This window comes from Pinus tabuliformis, chromosome 7 (assembly GCF_031772625.1).
Source record: "Pinus tabuliformis cultivar Carrire ecotype Pingquan chromosome 7, CPIR1, whole genome shotgun sequence".
Taxonomy (NCBI): Eukaryota; Viridiplantae; Streptophyta; class Pinopsida; order Pinales; family Pinaceae; genus Pinus; species Pinus tabuliformis.
The window spans coordinates 1995712500-1995729908 of record NC_142293.1 but is presented as its reverse complement, the minus strand read 5'-3'; the positions used below and the strand labels follow the sequence as shown (position 1 = coordinate 1995729908).

The window sequence follows — 17409 nt, the reverse complement described above, 5'->3', positions numbered from 1 at the left end:
TGAAAATAATAAATATAAATTACAAAACGTTTAGTAAAGTAAAATGTAGTTTAAAAATTTGTTATATAAATAATATAACAAGTTAAGAAGAGAAATTAAGAATTTTATCAAATGAACCGACAACACCCACATCGTTCATCGGTAAAAGTTAATCATGGAAGAGCCTAATAACATTATAAATCACTGAGACTCAAGTCTTAAATGATATTTTTTTACGATAATCCTCACATCCATATATATTATTTTAAATTAATTAATTATTTTTATAATAATTAATTATTTTTATAACTATGATGTGTCGGTGACACTTTCTGGAGTAAAAAGCAATTTTTTTATGATAATGGTAACCTCCATGTATATTATTTTAAAATAATTTCTAAATTAATCAATTCATTTTATAACTTTGATGTGTCGGTAACACTTTCTGGAGTGAAAAACAATTTTAATTAATTACGAGGCAAAAAAAGATGAATGCCGACACGAGCTTTGACATTGATGATGTTTGATGTTGATGTTTGTGGCTTAAACCTCGATCAAAAGCTTTACACAATGCGTCGAGAATTGAACCCCGAACGGATAAAACTCGTGCTGGCATTGAAAATGGCATGAATTGCGATAGCTCCATTAATGAAATGAAAAATAACATTGTTTTGGCTATATCCAACCGTGGAAAATAAGATATAATTTGTCGATCCAAACACCGATACCAATTCCTGTAGTTGAGCGAGGGAGCGAGGTTTGGTTTAAAATTCAGATTATATTTAGAGAAAATTTGGTAAGGATTTTTGTAAATCTAAATTATAGTTGTTAAATTTCAAAATTTTAGGTGTTTTAAATGTTTTTGATGGTGCTGAATCCATTTTCACCATAAAAACACTATTCAAACACTACCTTTACAAAAAAATTTGAATTTTTTTAATAAAATTCCGGCCAGTTTTCACAGGCAATTCCTTCCTCCGCCTAGGTAGAATCAATAAATAATGAATTCCAATTCCAGAAAATGGTGAATGCAGGGGTTAAATTTGACGGGTGACCCTACCAGCTAAGGAATTTTTTAATTACGTTTTTATTTTTAAACTGCCCATCATATGATTTTTAAAATTTATTTGTACAAGTTTCATCTAATTTCAAATTGTACTCATAATTGTTCAAATTTTCCATTCTTTGTTGTACCATTTGGCTCAAGTCTCATTGCTACATTTTGTTTTGAGACCTACTGATCAAATTTTTCTGCAAATTTTCCAAATTGTTCAAATGTTCTGAGTTTTTTGTTTAAAATAGAAATAGTGATAAAATAAATGGGAAATATATATAGAAACAACAAAAAATAATATTATGAAGTGAAAAAATATATATACATAATTACTTTCACATGAAAATAATAAATGTTAATATTGTTGCAACAAATTTGACGAAAATAGTTCACAAATAAAGTTTATTAAAAAAAAATTCCTAATAGTTTTGTGTTGTAAATTTTTTGTTTTGTTGGGGAAGTTTTGTAAAGTGTTGTCTTACAAAACCTCTCTTTTTGTTACGCAGATAATTGGAAAAGAAAAAACTATTGAAATTTTTTGATGAATTAACTCTGTAATTCTAAATATATTTGTTAAAAACCAAGCACATCATTATATAATACAATTATACAAATACTCTTTTAGATTTGGTTTAGACATAATTCTTCCCGATTTAGTTTAGACATAACTCTTCCAATTAAAAGATTAAATATATAATACAATTATACAAATACTATTTTAGATTTGGTTTAGACATAATTCTTCCAAATTTAGTTTAGACATAACTCTTCTGATTAAAAGATTAAATTTAATTTAAACATAAACTAAATTTAACCTTAAAATTTTCCTTCACCTACCAAACATAGCCCTAAAATTTTTCGTCGCCCTATATCAATATACGACTAATTAAATACCACTTCTATTCTAAACACATTCAGAATTCAACAACATATTAATTGATTCAACACCCTGTCATTGTCCTATTTACAATTTTGGAATTTTGAAACAGAAGATTGCATTCATGGCCAATCGGAAAGAAACTGAGAAAAAATCAGGGACTAATATTACACTAAAAGCAGACGGACAATAGCGCTAGATAAGCTAACCTTCACAAAGACACTCATCCAAGGGAGTAATTGCAGAGGATAACAAATTCTTTTAGAATATCCATGTGATTTTCGTCGAAAAATTTCTCACAAATTCCTTTAGCCCCTCAAAAATACGAGACAGAGGGAGACATTGAAAGAGCGACACTCATCTATTGGAATTAAAGCAAAGCACATCCAAAAAAATAAAATATGGCACCACACAATTATATCATCTATGAATCACTTCAAGAAATTACCAGCTATAATAGTGTAACTATAACAGTGTAATTGTTATTTGTAGAGAGAGAGGGAGAGGGATTTGAAAAACCTAGCACGGAATCTTCTACACATTAAAGTTTAGGGTTGGTAAGTTGGTAACTGGTAAGTTTCTCTCTAAATGTTCAAGCGCTAAACCCGAAGGCAATTGAATGTGAACATCGGCAGATCTCAGAGTCATCCAATCACTGCCCTTTGTCACTAAATGCTAAACTTACAAGTTGCCTCGGCTGGAGATTATAAAGTATAAAAAATATATAACATAATGTTAAATACATGTATAAAAAAATTATTAAAAAAAATTAAAAATTTTAATTTTTAAACATGCCCGTCATATTGACGTTTTTAAAAATGAATGGCAAATTACACATGATGTAGAGATGCCCCGTCATATTGACGTTTTTAGAAATGAATAGCAAATTACACCTGACGTGGAGATTTGAAACTAAAACGTATTTTATGGGTAAAAAATTGAAATATGGGTATACGGCATCAAATTTAACCCCTGGGTGAATGTCTCTGAATCCACAACACAGCTTCAACATAACCCCTGGGTGAATGTCTCTGAATCCACAACACAGCTTCAACATATCTCTGGTTGACAGGCGTGGCCACCAAAATTCCTTCGGCGAAGCGCTGTGCGCTTATGGACAAATCGAGCGTATCTTATGATTTATTGAATTTATGAGGTCTTGGAGGTATGAATGTACTACATGCTCTGTCAGTGCATTAAATGAACAGCAATAAGTTATATGAATACACGTGATATAACGTATATACAATGTATATCTGAACCTGTAGTGCCATGTTTAATAAATAGAATACCGTACTGCCATTTTTAATAAATAGAATACCCTTCTGCTCCATATAAAATGATTGACCAAAACAAATAGTTTAAATCCACCAGGAATTTTGACATGCATTTGCAGGTGTCCAGCCTCCCAAATTGGGAAAGGATGAATTGATAGTGGGGTTTCTGTATTTCACCCAATCATCAAGTGCATTTATCAGATCAATAACCTTGGCCTTCAAACCCTTGCAGCAGTTTGCGTGCATGGTGTAAACATCATTTAAGTCTGAGCTCCTCTGACAGAATCCCCCAAAGTGCTTGGTTTCCAGGAACTTAAATTTCATACCGCTTCCAGCAAACTGCCTCTTAAATTTGATAATATTTAAGACGTCCTGCTCTTTCTGGCCCGGATAAAAACGTCTTGACAGATACCAGTATCTGTAAAAGCTGATGGTTCGTTCATTTGAACGGACGTACATGAACCCTGTGTTGGCTTCGTTCTTTACATCCCAAGGGTTGCCGTTGAATTTGTCGCAGGTTATCTGGATGTCTGCATCTTCTGTCAGTCTTACTAGAGGATTTCGCAGCCACATTATGTCAGTGTCCTGTACAACAAAATCATGGCAAACATGATTTTCTGCAGAGTAAAACAGGCAAACCTCAATTTGTTACCCAAAGAAAACCCCAACCCAAGTGTGATATGCTTACATAAGTTGCAAATTTGATGCCTTAGGAAAGAAATATGTTTCTTAGACATTTAGACTACAGTTATACAAACACAGAGATTTGATGGATGTTCCAAACTGCATCTGGGTTTGTTTGGTATAATTTAACAACAAATAAAAAAAACTGAAAATTAATTAAGCATGATGCATCAGATGAAGAGGGCCAGGGCTAAATTTAGTACAGAAAATCATGCACATGAGAAGATTCAGGAAACAGCCGAATGGCACCTTGACAACTTCCTCCTTATTGCGGCATTAGTAAAAGAGATTCTTTGGTAGAATAGGGCACTTCGGTATAAAGATGGATGGATGTGGACAAAAGTAAAACGAATCTTTTTCTGGTTTGAGTCCCGACCATGAAAACATCTGTAGCCACTAATGGGCTGTGTATCGGATCGCACTATTTTATTGACTTTCAAACAATTAATTTATTGATGTCGAGGTGGCATCCAGTATATAATCTGGGGCCTAGTACCTTTCTGAAAACCATACCAGGGTACTCTGGGATGGTTTGTCGGTCAAAACCCCAAGAGACTCTGATATGGCAGGTTTTGTCTTCATGCAAAGGGCACATTAGAGGAAGCTAAAGAATTGTCCAGACTGGGTATTGCTTGCAGCACTATCAAAAGAATCTCCATCACTTGATGGGAATGTAGCTTTCACTGTCATTTAAATCTAACATCATCAAGAACTCCCAGATGGTTATTAGGTCTGTTAACATGGGTAATGGTTACATTCTGATTGACTGCTAACAGGAATTGCCAGAGCACCTGAAGGGATATAGAGAAATTACTGTTGATCTGTTAAAATGGAAACTTGAGGTCCAAGTATATCAGCTAGCAGGGATTAAAAAGAGGAGATTGGAATCTACTTTAACAGGAATGGTCTTAACTTTCCCCTCCTTACGAAACTTATACTATCTGGCAACTAATTACCTCAGTGGTAACCATCAATGCTTGCCTGAGACCAAAAGATTTTACAGGTATTACTTTGTATGGAGGCTTATGAATCAATTTTTTTTTTAATTTGAGCAGGCCAAAGTCAGAGCATAAACTGAACTCACTGTTTCACAAGGACCTACATTCTCACTGTCGAAGGGTTATTTGCGCAACTGTTTCTGACTGAAAGGTAAAAATACCTTTGGCTTCACAGAGGCAAAATATAAGAACCCCTTTGTTGATTGACAAGTAAATGACCAATTGAAGGGCCTTGAAGCCTTCAATGTTGATCCCTGGAATCAGGCTACGCCTTTCCAGACAAAATTTGATAGATGGTCTTGCTTCTGTTCGTATCCTTCAAAACTGAAGAACTCAAAAGAAAATCCACAAACAGGACTACAGAATTGCAAGCATTCTTTTACTTACCGAAAAAACAATACTGTAACCGCGTTTCAGAATTTCTCCCAAGAAGCCAAGCCTTCTCCACATCATCTTTAAGTAATCTTCAGACATGAACAGCTTCTCCGCAGAGAAATCAATACCCCTTGTCTTCAAAGAGTAGCAGTGCTGATGAATTTGGAGGCAGCGATTGTAGGCCTTTGCATCCAAGGCAACAATGAGTAGATTGTTCAGCAAATTCTGCGTCCCTTCACCCACACGGAAGCTCTCGAGGAAGAGATCAATCATGGTTTTCGGTTCAGCCCAAGCCCCATTCAAGGCAGTGACTATCACTGTCCTGTTTTGGTTCGCAGTTTTTGCCAAAACTAAATCTAGTTCATCTTGTGGGGGAGGGGGAGGAACAGGAGCTAGGGCAGGCGCCATTAAAATCTTCTGTACACAAGAAATACAAAAGATTAAAAACATGACAGATTGAATTTGATATGTGCCGAAATAGCAGACAGAGTAGCAATTACCAGAGTCAATTTTTTAGCAGATCCCATGGAAGACTCTGAGTCCCGAGTAAATGTGTGTGGAACGAAATGAGTGAGCGCCTGAGAAACTGAATGGGGAAAAAGGGGGCTGTAAGCATTTGTAGCCTTATACAACACAGTCGATAGCGCCAATCCGATCCCTGCAATAAAAAGCAGGATGAGGAACACGTCCCTGACAGAAAGTTTGCGCGCCACTATTGCAGAAACCCACGCCTTCATTTTTGTTTCTGCAGTCATCTTCCAAATAGGACTGACAAGAAATCTCAGTATGCGCATATTTCAAATTAATTTCCAAGCTGAAAGAGACTCGAACTTTCCACATTCACGATCTTCACGACTGTAAAAATCTGCAGTTCACACCAGAATCGCTTTAAGGTTTGAAAGCACGGGAATTTAAAACATTGGTCAACATGGTTGGAAATCTATAAGCGAGTTAGGTGGGAGTGATAAATTTTGTTGATCAGGATTCGAAATCAGAAAAGGGAACCCACTGGTCGCCGACCATGCCATTTTTCTGCCCAATTCCCGCCATGTTTCTGCCCAAATTCCATCTCATTCACTCGCTCTGCTATGCCCTGCACTAGAGCCTTCGATTTCAACGCTTGACATTAAGATTTGGCAAGCCATCAGTGAACCCTGGTACGAAGCTTTGCAGTTAAAGACAAATCCTTGGCTTCTACTCTCACGAGCTGTGAGTAAGAATGACAGATTTTTGGCCCTGCTGCTCCGAACAGGTTCCAAAATAGTCCAACGCTCCAATAAAATAATTCTTCGGGCTCCGCTGAACCATTCCCACAGCTTGCGCAAATAAACAACGTGTAAGGTCGTACATCCTCTAATGAATTTTTTAATATATATCTGATTTCAATCAATCATGGATAATAATATCGATATTATTGGGAAAACTTTAAACAGGCTAAGCATTCTATTTATGGGCGTGTTATTTTCGAAATCTCTTTAAGGCAAACTTTTTAACAAAATTATAATGAAATGGTGTTTTTAAATGAAAAATGAATTCAATGCGCACTTTCTTTAGAATAATTAGACTGTACAATATTAACCTAATTCCATGTATTTTAAAATTATTATTAAAATTAGCAATACTCTCAAAAGATGCAAAGAATAGAATTTTATAAAGTGATAAAATAAGATAATTATATTTATGTCCAATTAATGACTACAAAGTAGGTTAAAGGGACTGTTGAGTACACTGATGTGTAAACAAAGCCGGTAAACCAAACGGTCTCCTATAAAAGATACAATGCATAAAGTAAATCAACATCTGGCCTTAGTGTAAAAGATCCAAGAGCTAATAGCTCTGAGAATCAAACCGATCTCACCTAACATCTTACGTTGAATGAATATCACTGAAGAAACTTGATGCAGCCTAAGCCGCACATACCCACAGTGTGCAAATAAAATTGCATGTCACACTATGTCTCTGTCATGTCCCAAGATGAACACCAATATCAATGGTGAAACCCTCTTAAACCAAAGTTTAAGTCTTTTAATTGAATATCTAAGCGGAAGCTATCAAACTTTACCATAAAACATTAATCCCGCTTATTTCTATTATAATTCCCATAGAATAGAAATATTTCATAACTCATACTTAAAACCTTACCTTTCCGTTATTCCACAACCCCTTGCACGTATATTGATGTTTTCTCTAGCGCATTAAATCTCCACTGTTGATCTGTCTCATTCGATCCAATAGCGATCGTGTTGTCCACTCACCAACTAGCCCGGACAATCTCCATCGTCGATGTGACCCATCTAATCGAATGGCTATCGTGCAATCTCACGCAAATTTTTGCACGACCGATATCAGGTTGAGAGCGCGCGAGAAAAGTGGTTTTCCCTTTCCATTGGGTGCTAAGTGTCACCTACTTAGGCTAATCGCGTGAAATTATAGAAGACCGTTTACCACTTTGAGGGCGCGCGAGATATTGCTTACCGCCTATGAATACCGCGTCACTATTAAGCTAATACATGGTTTTAATCTCTGCCATTCATCTTGACTTTATTTTGCGCAACTTAATCTTAGCCATCTATCTCACACAATCCCGTCTGTTGATCTAACTGATCCAACGGTTCCTGTTCACTGTTACGTTTTTTTTTGTTTCTTCCTGTGTAAAAGCCCATTCGACTTTCTACCTGTGTATTTGTTCTTGCCTTACGGTCTTCACTTGTTTTGATCTCGATCTCCACTCTGTTACTTCATTTCTTTGTGCTTTACACTTCTTTCATAAATCCTTAAGTTTTAGGAAACCTTGCAATTATACCTTCGTTGTAACATTGAAGGTTTTCTCCAATACTGACTATGTGTAAACCCGTAACACTCTTCTTTGCACTTCTTCTCTGATTCTGCACACCTGCAAACCTATGTTACGTAGAATTACTCTAATCCACACACAATTTATAATTCAATTACTCAATACCACACAACTCAGAAATTGCACTTCTGTATTAATAAATGAATATTTACACAATGAGTTCCTTCTCGGCCTGATCTTCTATATCAGTGGCCTTTCCTTTCCTACCCGTAGGCTTACAGTCAAACCCTATCTAATCTCTGAACTCTAATTCTCACTCTAACTAACCAACTCTCTCTATGCCTTTTAGGCTTACATTTATACAAAAGGTTATGTTAACCAATTCCGGTTCAGATCCTTATTCTGCTGAACTAAATCCTGAATATCCTCTAAGTCCACTTTTGACTCCACTAATCCCTACGAATCCTTTCTAGTTCCATAAACCATGAAACCAATTTCTAATCTAAGATTTACAATTGATTTCCAAATCTCTCAACTATCCTAATTCTCTCATGTTCTCCAACATTCGAGAACATTTACAAATATGCCTCACAATAGTTAATTAATTCCTATTCTTAATATCTCTCATAAAATTACTTAAAAACATTAATAATTACATTAATTTGATACATAGGAATCCAACTTCCTTGAAAACACAAGAACCCTTAAGTTAACTAGAATATAATGAAATTGCTGAGCTGGATGCCCCTGCATCAGACTCCCAAGGTTAAAATAATCATGATCTCCTGATCATGTGCTTCCGACCTTTGTCCTCTTGGATCCCATACTTTGTTCTGTAATTTGTCTCTGTTCGTTGATGTTGTTTGTTGCTGTTCTCCAGGTCTCCACACTTTATGCTGCTTTGCCCCACTAGCTATGCTTTCACAGTCTGTTGTTGTTTTCCTTTTGCTGCTGCTTGGCCTTCTTACTGTTGCTTTCTTCTGAGGCACCTTCATCATCAATCTTATTATTCTTTCAATCTCTATGTCCAATTTATCTTTTGAATGATAATTACTTTGCCATTTGTTGTTGTACTCTATCCACTCATCTTCAAACTACTGTTTACTATCTTCTCTTTGAAGTTCTCAGATTCTTACTATCACCCTTTCATCCTTACCCTCTTGTTGCTTACAAAACAACCTCTGTTCAATATCTGTAAATTTACTTTCAAAAAATAAATTGCCTTCCAATTCCCCTTGTACTTGATTCCTCTCAAATACATCACTATGTTGTTCATCAATTCCAGCATATTTTCCTTTCTCTTCCTTGACAACCCTCAGTAATTGTCCTTCACTTCCTTGACTGATTCTAACAATCAGTTTAACTTCTTCAAGCATGGTATCTTCATGCTTTTCTTTTTCCTCATCAGCATGTCTGACCTAGCAACTTCCAGTCTTCTTCAGTTCTAAAACTGACTCTTCAACTTGAAACATGTCTGTCTCATTTTCATCAAATCCTGTAATCATAAAACAATTATCAGAATTAAAAATATAAGGCCTCATTACCTTTTCCCTTTCTGGAAACATCTTAGCATATTGCTATGAGTTTTCCTTCAATTCCTTTGTTAACACATTGATATGTTGATTTAAACTCTCCTTCATATCATCTATTTCAATGATATCTGTTTGCTCTGGTTCATAATAATGAACTCCTCCTTCTGTAATGTCAATTTGTTGAACTTTTATTACCATTCTCTTTTCCTTATAATTGTCTTTCATGACAATTTCTTTGTCTTCCTTTATCAGAAATTTATCCTGAGTATACATCCCCTGCTTTTCCAACTTTCTTCTTTGAAAGTCTAATTTTCCATATAACTCAATAATTTCAATTGGAGTAGAATTTAGAAATTCTACACAATTTTCCATACCTTCCTTTGTTATTGACAAATCATCAGATGTCTTTTCTCCCTTTGCTAAATCTTTTGCATGGTCTTCTTCTTTCTTCAATTTTGTGATTGTCTTTTCTTTGTCTTGAGACAAATCTGCCTCCCCTTCTTCTTCAATACACTTTGCCTTGTTGTCTCTTTGTAAACCTTCTTCAAGAGCTATCCTTGCCCCATCATTTGCATTAATATTCTCCTGCATTTGTTATTCATCAATAACATTAATCAAATTCATTAGATTAACTCTCTGAGACAATATTCTTTCATTCTTCATCAGAATAAGATCCTGATCTTCCATCTCTATGACAGCTTTAAATGTTTGCCTTCTCTCATTAAGTAACTCATCCATAGACTCTTTCTACTGTAACCAGTCAAATTCTTCCTCTTCTGCGAAATTTTCTTTATCACCTTTTACTTCAAGATCTTCATCCATCCTAAAGACATCTTCACAAAGTTTCTTTTCCCCTGCAATACCTGCAATTACACACAAATTATCACTTTTAAAAACATGAGACCTTGTGGTCTCACTTGATGCTTCAATCATCATATCTCCTTGCTGTGTTGAATTCTCATAATAATTCATAAGATCTTCCACAAATCTCCAGTCTTCATATTCACCCATAACTTCACCTTGTTTTGCTTCACAACTGAAAACTTCCATTCTCAACTCAGCTTCTCTGAGTTCTTCAGACTTCAATTGAACATTCATTTCCTGTTCAAGCTTCATTGGCTCTTCTGCTAACTGCATATTCACCTGTTGATTTCTCTTCTCTTGTAGCCTTTGCCACTTTACTTTCTTCCTCATGATACAACCATGCTTCTGGTCATCCTTATTCATCTGCAACATCTCCATCAATAACTCAAGATGAACTGCAATCCCAAATTTCTCCCTCTCATATTCTTCTTCACTTAATTGTCTTTGTATGCCATTTGCCGTGGCATCCTCTTTCTTCACTTTTCTTCTGTTGTGGTCTTTCTCAGAACCTCCGTTATCTCTGTTATTACTATTAATAGTCATTTTCTCCTTTATCTTCATGAGTTTCTCACTCACTTACTATGAACTATATTAAAGCCTTTGCAACAACAATTCCTCTCTGTTGTCACTTACCTCACCAAGATTTCCTCTATACTTGGTCTTTTGGCAAGCAGTTGGTTCTTTATTCTCTCGAACCTCTTTGAGTACTTCTCTATGCTCCTTCTAGGCTTCAACTCAGTTGCACCTTTTAAGAACACAATTGTCCTCTTGTATTTCAATCACAATGAAATACTAGGTTCTGGCTACCTCTTCTTCCACTTAGAAATTCTTACTAGCTTTCTTCATCCCTTAGCAATTCTACCCACATCCTTTGTGGAATTGCCTTTATGATCTTTTCGTGAGTTGCAACAAAACCTCTGCATTAATAAGTCCCCCTTTCTACATGATACCTCACTAAGCTTCTCTTCTCTAAGCTCATTCTTTCGGTATCTTTCTGGTTCTTTCCTCTGGACCAATTGAGCACTCCTTGCTCTAGGTTGCTGCAATCTTCTCACCTTCTTATGCCACTACCTGTGTGACAATATAAAGACCACAAACTCTCCAATCTTCAAACCAAATTAAAACAAAAACATATCATCTCACCTTCAAGACCTCTGCATGATCTTGTTCTACCATTCACCTGCACTTTGAATGGATTGTTCTCTGTTTCTTTGCATATGCAAATTCTGCTACACTTTATCTCTGTGTGCCTACTATTTGTCAGATTTAAAATCTGATCTCCTCTTGCCTGCATACACACCTTTAAAACATAACTTTGTTCTAAGTTTTCTCAAATAATTTTTCACGCAAAATTTCCTTATTCAGCTCTGATACCAAATGATGCAGCCTAAGCTGCACATACCCACAGTATGCAAATAAAATTGCATGTCACACTATGTCTCTGTCATGTCCCAAGATGAACACCAATATCAATGGTGAAACCTTCTTAAACCAAAGTTTAAGTCTTTTAATTGAATATCTAAGCAGAAGCTACCAAACTTTACCATAAAACATTAATCCTGCTTATTTATATTATAATTCCCATATAATAGAAATATTTCATAACCCATACTTAAAACCTTACCTTTCCGCCATTCCACAACCCTTTGCATGTATATTGATGCTTTTTCTAGTGCATTAAATCTACACCGTTGATCTGTCTCGTCCGATCCAACGACTATTGTGTTGTCTACTCGCCAACTAGCCTGGACAATCTCCACCGTCGATGTGACCCATCCAATCGAGCGACTATCGTGCAATATTGTGCAGATTCTTGCACGACCGATATCAAGTCGAGAGCACATGAGAAAAGTGGTTTTCCCTTTCCATCGGGTGTTACGTGTCACCTACTTAGGCTAATCGCATGAAATTATAGAATACCATTTACCGCTTTGAGGGCGCACGAGATACTGCTTACTGCCTATGAAGACCGCGCCACTATTCAGCTAACACGTGGTTTTAATCTCCGCCATTCATCTTGAATTTATTTTGCACGACTTAATCCTAGTCATCTATCTCACACAATCTCGTCCGTTGATTTAACTGATCCAACGGTTCCTGTGCACTGTTACGCTTTTTTTGTTTCTTCCTATGTAAAAGCCCATTCGGCTTTCTGCCTATGTATTTGTTCTCGCCTTACGGTATTCACTTGTTCTGATCTCGATCTCCACTCTGTTACTTCATTTCTTCGTGCTTTACACTTGTTTCATAAATCCTTAAGTTTTAGGAAACCTTGCCATGATACCTTCGTTGTAACATTGAAGGTTTTATCCAATACTGACTATGTGTAAACCCGTAACACTCCTCTCTGCACTTCTTCTCTGATTCTGCACACTTGCAAACCTATGTTACGTAGAATTACTCTAGTCCACACACAATTTATAATTCAATTACTCAATACCACACAACTCAGAAATTGCACTTCTGTATTAATAAATGAATATTTACACAATGAGTTCCTTCTCAGCTTGATCTTCTATATTAGTGGTCTTTCCTTTCCTGCTTGTAAGCTTACAGTTAAACCTTATCTAATCTCTGAATTCTAATTCTCACTCTAACTAACTAACTCTCTCTATGCCTTTTAGGCTTACATTTATACAAAAGGTTCTCTTAACCGATTCTGGTTCAGATTCTTAATCTATTGAACTAAATCCTGAATATCCTCTAAGTCTACTTTTGACTCCGCTAATCCCTAAGAATCCTCTCTAGTTCCACAAACCATGAAACCAATTTCTAATCTAAGATTTACAATTGATTTCGAAATCTCTCAATCTCTCAACTATCCTAATTCTCTCATGTTCTCCAACATTCGAGAACATTTACAAATATGCCTCACAATACTTAATTAATTTTTATTCTTAATATCTCTCATAAAATTACTTAAAAACATTAATAATTACATTAATTTGATACATAGGAATCCAACTTCCTTGAAAACACAAGACCCCCTAAGTTAATTAGAATATAATGAAATTGTTGAGCTGGATGCTCATGCACCAAAAATCAACAAACTCTGTTGGCCCAATGAAGAGCCGATGGCAAGTGCAGACTGTCCACTAAATCGTATCCTAGGGGGGTTCACACATTGTTGAATGCTAGAATACCTAGTATGTCTCCCAAAAACATAATGATCCTAGTATATGCTATATCTCTTGTCAAGTTCCATTTTTATGTACACCATATAAGCATTGTGTACACACCTACACCTACAATTAAGGGTGTCAATTATTACTTAATCCAACTAATACATTTATGGAAGGCCAATAATCTCTACAACTGAGCTTTGGCATGATACTCATAGAAATGCCAATTATCACCCAAGACCATTGTGAACTGCCAACAAGTATGTGGTCACTGTCACTCTAGAATTAAGTTCATCTCCAAGATTCTCATATGAGAATTTGTTGTAAGAGATGCTTGTTGTTTACACAATTCCAATGCTCATGCCAAGATTATTGGTGATGAGAGTGAGACACATTACTAAAATTTTTTTATCCCAGATGAACTTATGTTTACTTACAACATTTTGTTCAACTTTTACCATTTGGCCATCTCTCCTCCCATGTTTGTCAGTGGTGTCCTTTGCTGTTCTGTCTAAGAAACTTACCCTGTAAATTCCTAATCGGTATTAGAGATATTTGAGGCCGCATCCATTGGTGATCCAAATTGGAAGCCAGTACAAGTGCATCTGATTGTTGTTTCCTAGATCTACTGTTTTGGACTGCTTTTGGGCCAAGAGGACTACTCTATTGTGTTAGTAGCATCTGTTCCGGTGATGAACCCATTTTGTTTTGCGCGAAAAGGTTTCCGGTAGCCTTAGCTATGTCATTTTCAAGATCTGGAGGAATACAGAGTTTTTTGTAGTTTTAGATATTCATCTCTCTATTTATTTCTGTTTATTTAGGTCTTTGTTTTTTATTACCGGATCTATACCTTTCATTTCTACGTATTCTCTTTGCCCTGTGACTTTGTGCGATCTGGGAAAATCAGAAACATAAATGAAGGATTTTTCTCATGCATATGCTCTTTTCCACTGCACCTTAGTGTGATCTCGGAAAATTAGAAACATTGAGGAAAATATTCAGTTTCCAGCGAAAACTAACTTCAAGCCATAAGGTTTGGTTTTTTTTTGCATGTCCGTGTTGGGTTGTGTGGTTTTTTTTTTGTAGGGAAAAAAAACTTTTTCAAGTAAGCACACACCCCAAAGATTCAGTGACTAGAAAGAAAAAAAACCCTTCCTCTTTTCCATAAATTACTAACCTTTTAAACTAACTCACTTGGTCCAAAGTTACTTTATGAGAATAGAGGTCTTGGGTTCAAGTCTTTCTTTTTATTGAGTTATTTTTTCAAAAAGCACATGTAACTTATGTTTTAAAGTTACTTTATGTAAAAGTTTTCTCACACATTATAAAAAGTGAGTCACTTATGATTCTAAAGTCTCTTTATCTTTTATTTAAGTTACAATTTAGTGGTTAGCTCACAAAGTACCATTGTAAAAGTGACTTTCACTTATTTATAAAAGTGAGTCACATAATTTTTTTTTTTAAAGTGAGCTAATTATATTAAGTTTGGAAAGGGGGAGATATTTTTTTTTTATAAATATAACATTATCATTCATTTCTGCACATTCACGCACTTCGTCGACATCTTCAACAACTTTTCTTCAAAAAGTCATAATTTCTTCATTTGGAAGCCGTTTTCAGAGTCGGTTTCTTTTAATCAACCTAATTTTTTGAGCTCTTTCCATTGGAACACTTAGTTTTAGCATCTACAACTTCAGTTTATGTTAAAATGGAAAGTTCATGCCAAGTTATTCTTGACAGCGCCAACTACTTCCAATGGTGGTCCTACATTGTGGATTTACTTAGAAGCAAAGGTCTTTACCGAATAGCCTTGGGCCAAGAAACTACACCTAAAGATGAAGATAAGGTAGCCAAATGGGAAATTGGGCAAGATCAAGCATGCGGGTTAATAGGGATGTTTATTTCTCCAGACCTTAGATTCCATATTGCAGAACTTGATACCCCTAATGAAGCAATGAAACAACTTATTAAATTTTTTGGAATTAAAAATGAGATTAGAGCCCATCAACTCGAAATTGAGTTGCTTATGTTAGACCCCAATAATTTTTCTTCCATTGAAATTTTTTTGTCCAAGTTCAAGACCCTCAAACTTCTCTTGGAAGGTGTTAAGGTTAAGAAAGAAGATGGTAGCATTATCTATTCCATTCTTACTAAGTTGAGAGCAGCCTACTCTGTGTTTGTTTCCACCTTCCATTCTACTAGAGAAATATTTATTTCTCAAGGACAAGACTACAAGTCCCCCTCTTTTGATGCCTTTTGTAATTCTTTAATAAGAGAACAAGAAAAACCCTTACATCTTGGTCTTCTTAATCTTGGAAATTCTTCTAAGAAAGCCTTAGCTGCCCAACAGTGACCAAATGCAAAGAATCCTAAGAAGCAATATCCTAAAAAGAATGGTCCTAAACCAAACAAGGGTCCTAAGCAATTTCACTCTCAAAATGAAAAATCATTTCAACAAAATGATAAGGCAAATAAAAACAAAGGGAAGAAGATTGATAGAAATTGCCACTTTTGTAATCGAGATGGCCACTTATAATCAAAATTCTTTAAGAACATGGAAGCCTTGGAAGCAACAATGAAGAAGCATAACATCCATTTGGAGCACTCTTCAACTTCAACTTCATCTTCAGGAATTGCACTTTCTGCATGTGGTTGTCAAACATCTCGGTCTGGTTATGCACTAAATCTATCTTCTTCTTCTCATTCTCATGAGTGGCTCATTGATTCTGGAGCTCCTTATCACATGGCAAAAAACAAAGCCATGTTTTCTTCTTTAAATGATTGTAACACCAAAAATATATATGTTGGTGATGATAGATATTTTAATGTTGTAGGAACTAGAACTATTCATCTAGACAATGGTCAATTTAATGATGTATTATGTGTTCCAACCTTATCCTGCAACCTTCTATCTTTATATCAGATAACTCATTCATGTGAAGGTAAAATCATTGAATTCTCAGCTCATGATGTTGTAATTAAGGACCTAAGTGATCCTAGACAGATTTTAGCTACTGGCATTGTTGATGATTCTACAAGGTTGTATAAGTTTAACAAATTTGGGTCATCAACACTTCCCTCTGTATTTGTTGCTCATAATGATGAAGTGAGCACACTTTGGCATGAGTGATTTGGTCACTTAAACTATCGCTCCCTTCAAAATGTATGTAAAGAAAATATGGTGACAGGTCTTCCTATGGTATCTTGCAGAGATGGTGTTTGTTCTGGATGTGTACTCGGAAAACATCATCGAGATGGTTTTGAAAAATGTGCCTCTTGGCATGCCTCAGCCCCTTTACAGCTTGTGCATAATTATTTATGTGGTCCACTTCCAGTTGTTTCATTCTTTGGCTACAAGTAATTCTTAACTTTCATTGATTATTTCTCCAGACGCACTTGGGTATACTTCTTAAAACTCAAGAGTGAAGTCTTTAACACGTTTTTGGCTTTTAAGGCCTTTGTTGAGAAACAATCTAGACATCAAATTCTTAAGCTAAGATCAGATAATGGTGTAGAAGATGTTAACAAAAAATTCATAAAATTTTGCATTGAGCATGGAATACAAATGCAACATACTGTTCCATATAGTTCACAACAAAATGGTGTATCTAAAAGGAAGAATCACACCTTAAAGGAAATGGCTAATTGTATGCTTCAATCTAAAGGAATTAGTCTTAACTTTTGGGCAGAAGTAATTAACTGTGCAAATTACATAGTAAATCACACTCCTACTAATGTTTTAAAGAATATCACTCCATAAGAAGCATGGAGCTCAATTAAACCAGATGTAAATCACTTTCATGTTTTTGGAAGTGAAGCATAGGCCCATATTCCAGATGAGAAATATAAAGCT

The 17409-nt window shown here is 35.6% G+C and overlaps 1 protein-coding gene across 2 annotated transcripts; it reads right to left on the bottom strand.

Moving 5' to 3' along the window:
- Positions 1 to 2640: 2640 nt before the first annotated feature.
- Positions 2641 to 6416, bottom strand: LOC149256469 (uncharacterized protein At4g15970-like). Of its 2 annotated transcripts, XM_089460757.1 has the most exons (4): positions 6254 to 6416; positions 5745 to 6109; positions 5257 to 5661; positions 2641 to 3772 (listed from the first exon to the last, which is right to left on the bottom strand). In XM_089460757.1, the coding sequence occupies exons 2-4, from the start codon at positions 6036 to 6038 to the stop codon at positions 3272 to 3274; spliced, it is 1200 nt and encodes a 399-aa protein (XP_089316883.1). In that variant the 5' UTR covers positions 6039 to 6109; positions 6254 to 6416; the 3' UTR covers positions 2641 to 3271. The 2 variants fall into 2 exon arrangements, with proteins under 2 accessions (XP_089316883.1, XP_089316884.1); XM_089460758.1 differs by having other exon boundaries at positions 5257 to 5658; positions 5745 to 6416.
- Positions 6417 to 17409: the final 10993 nt, after the last annotated feature.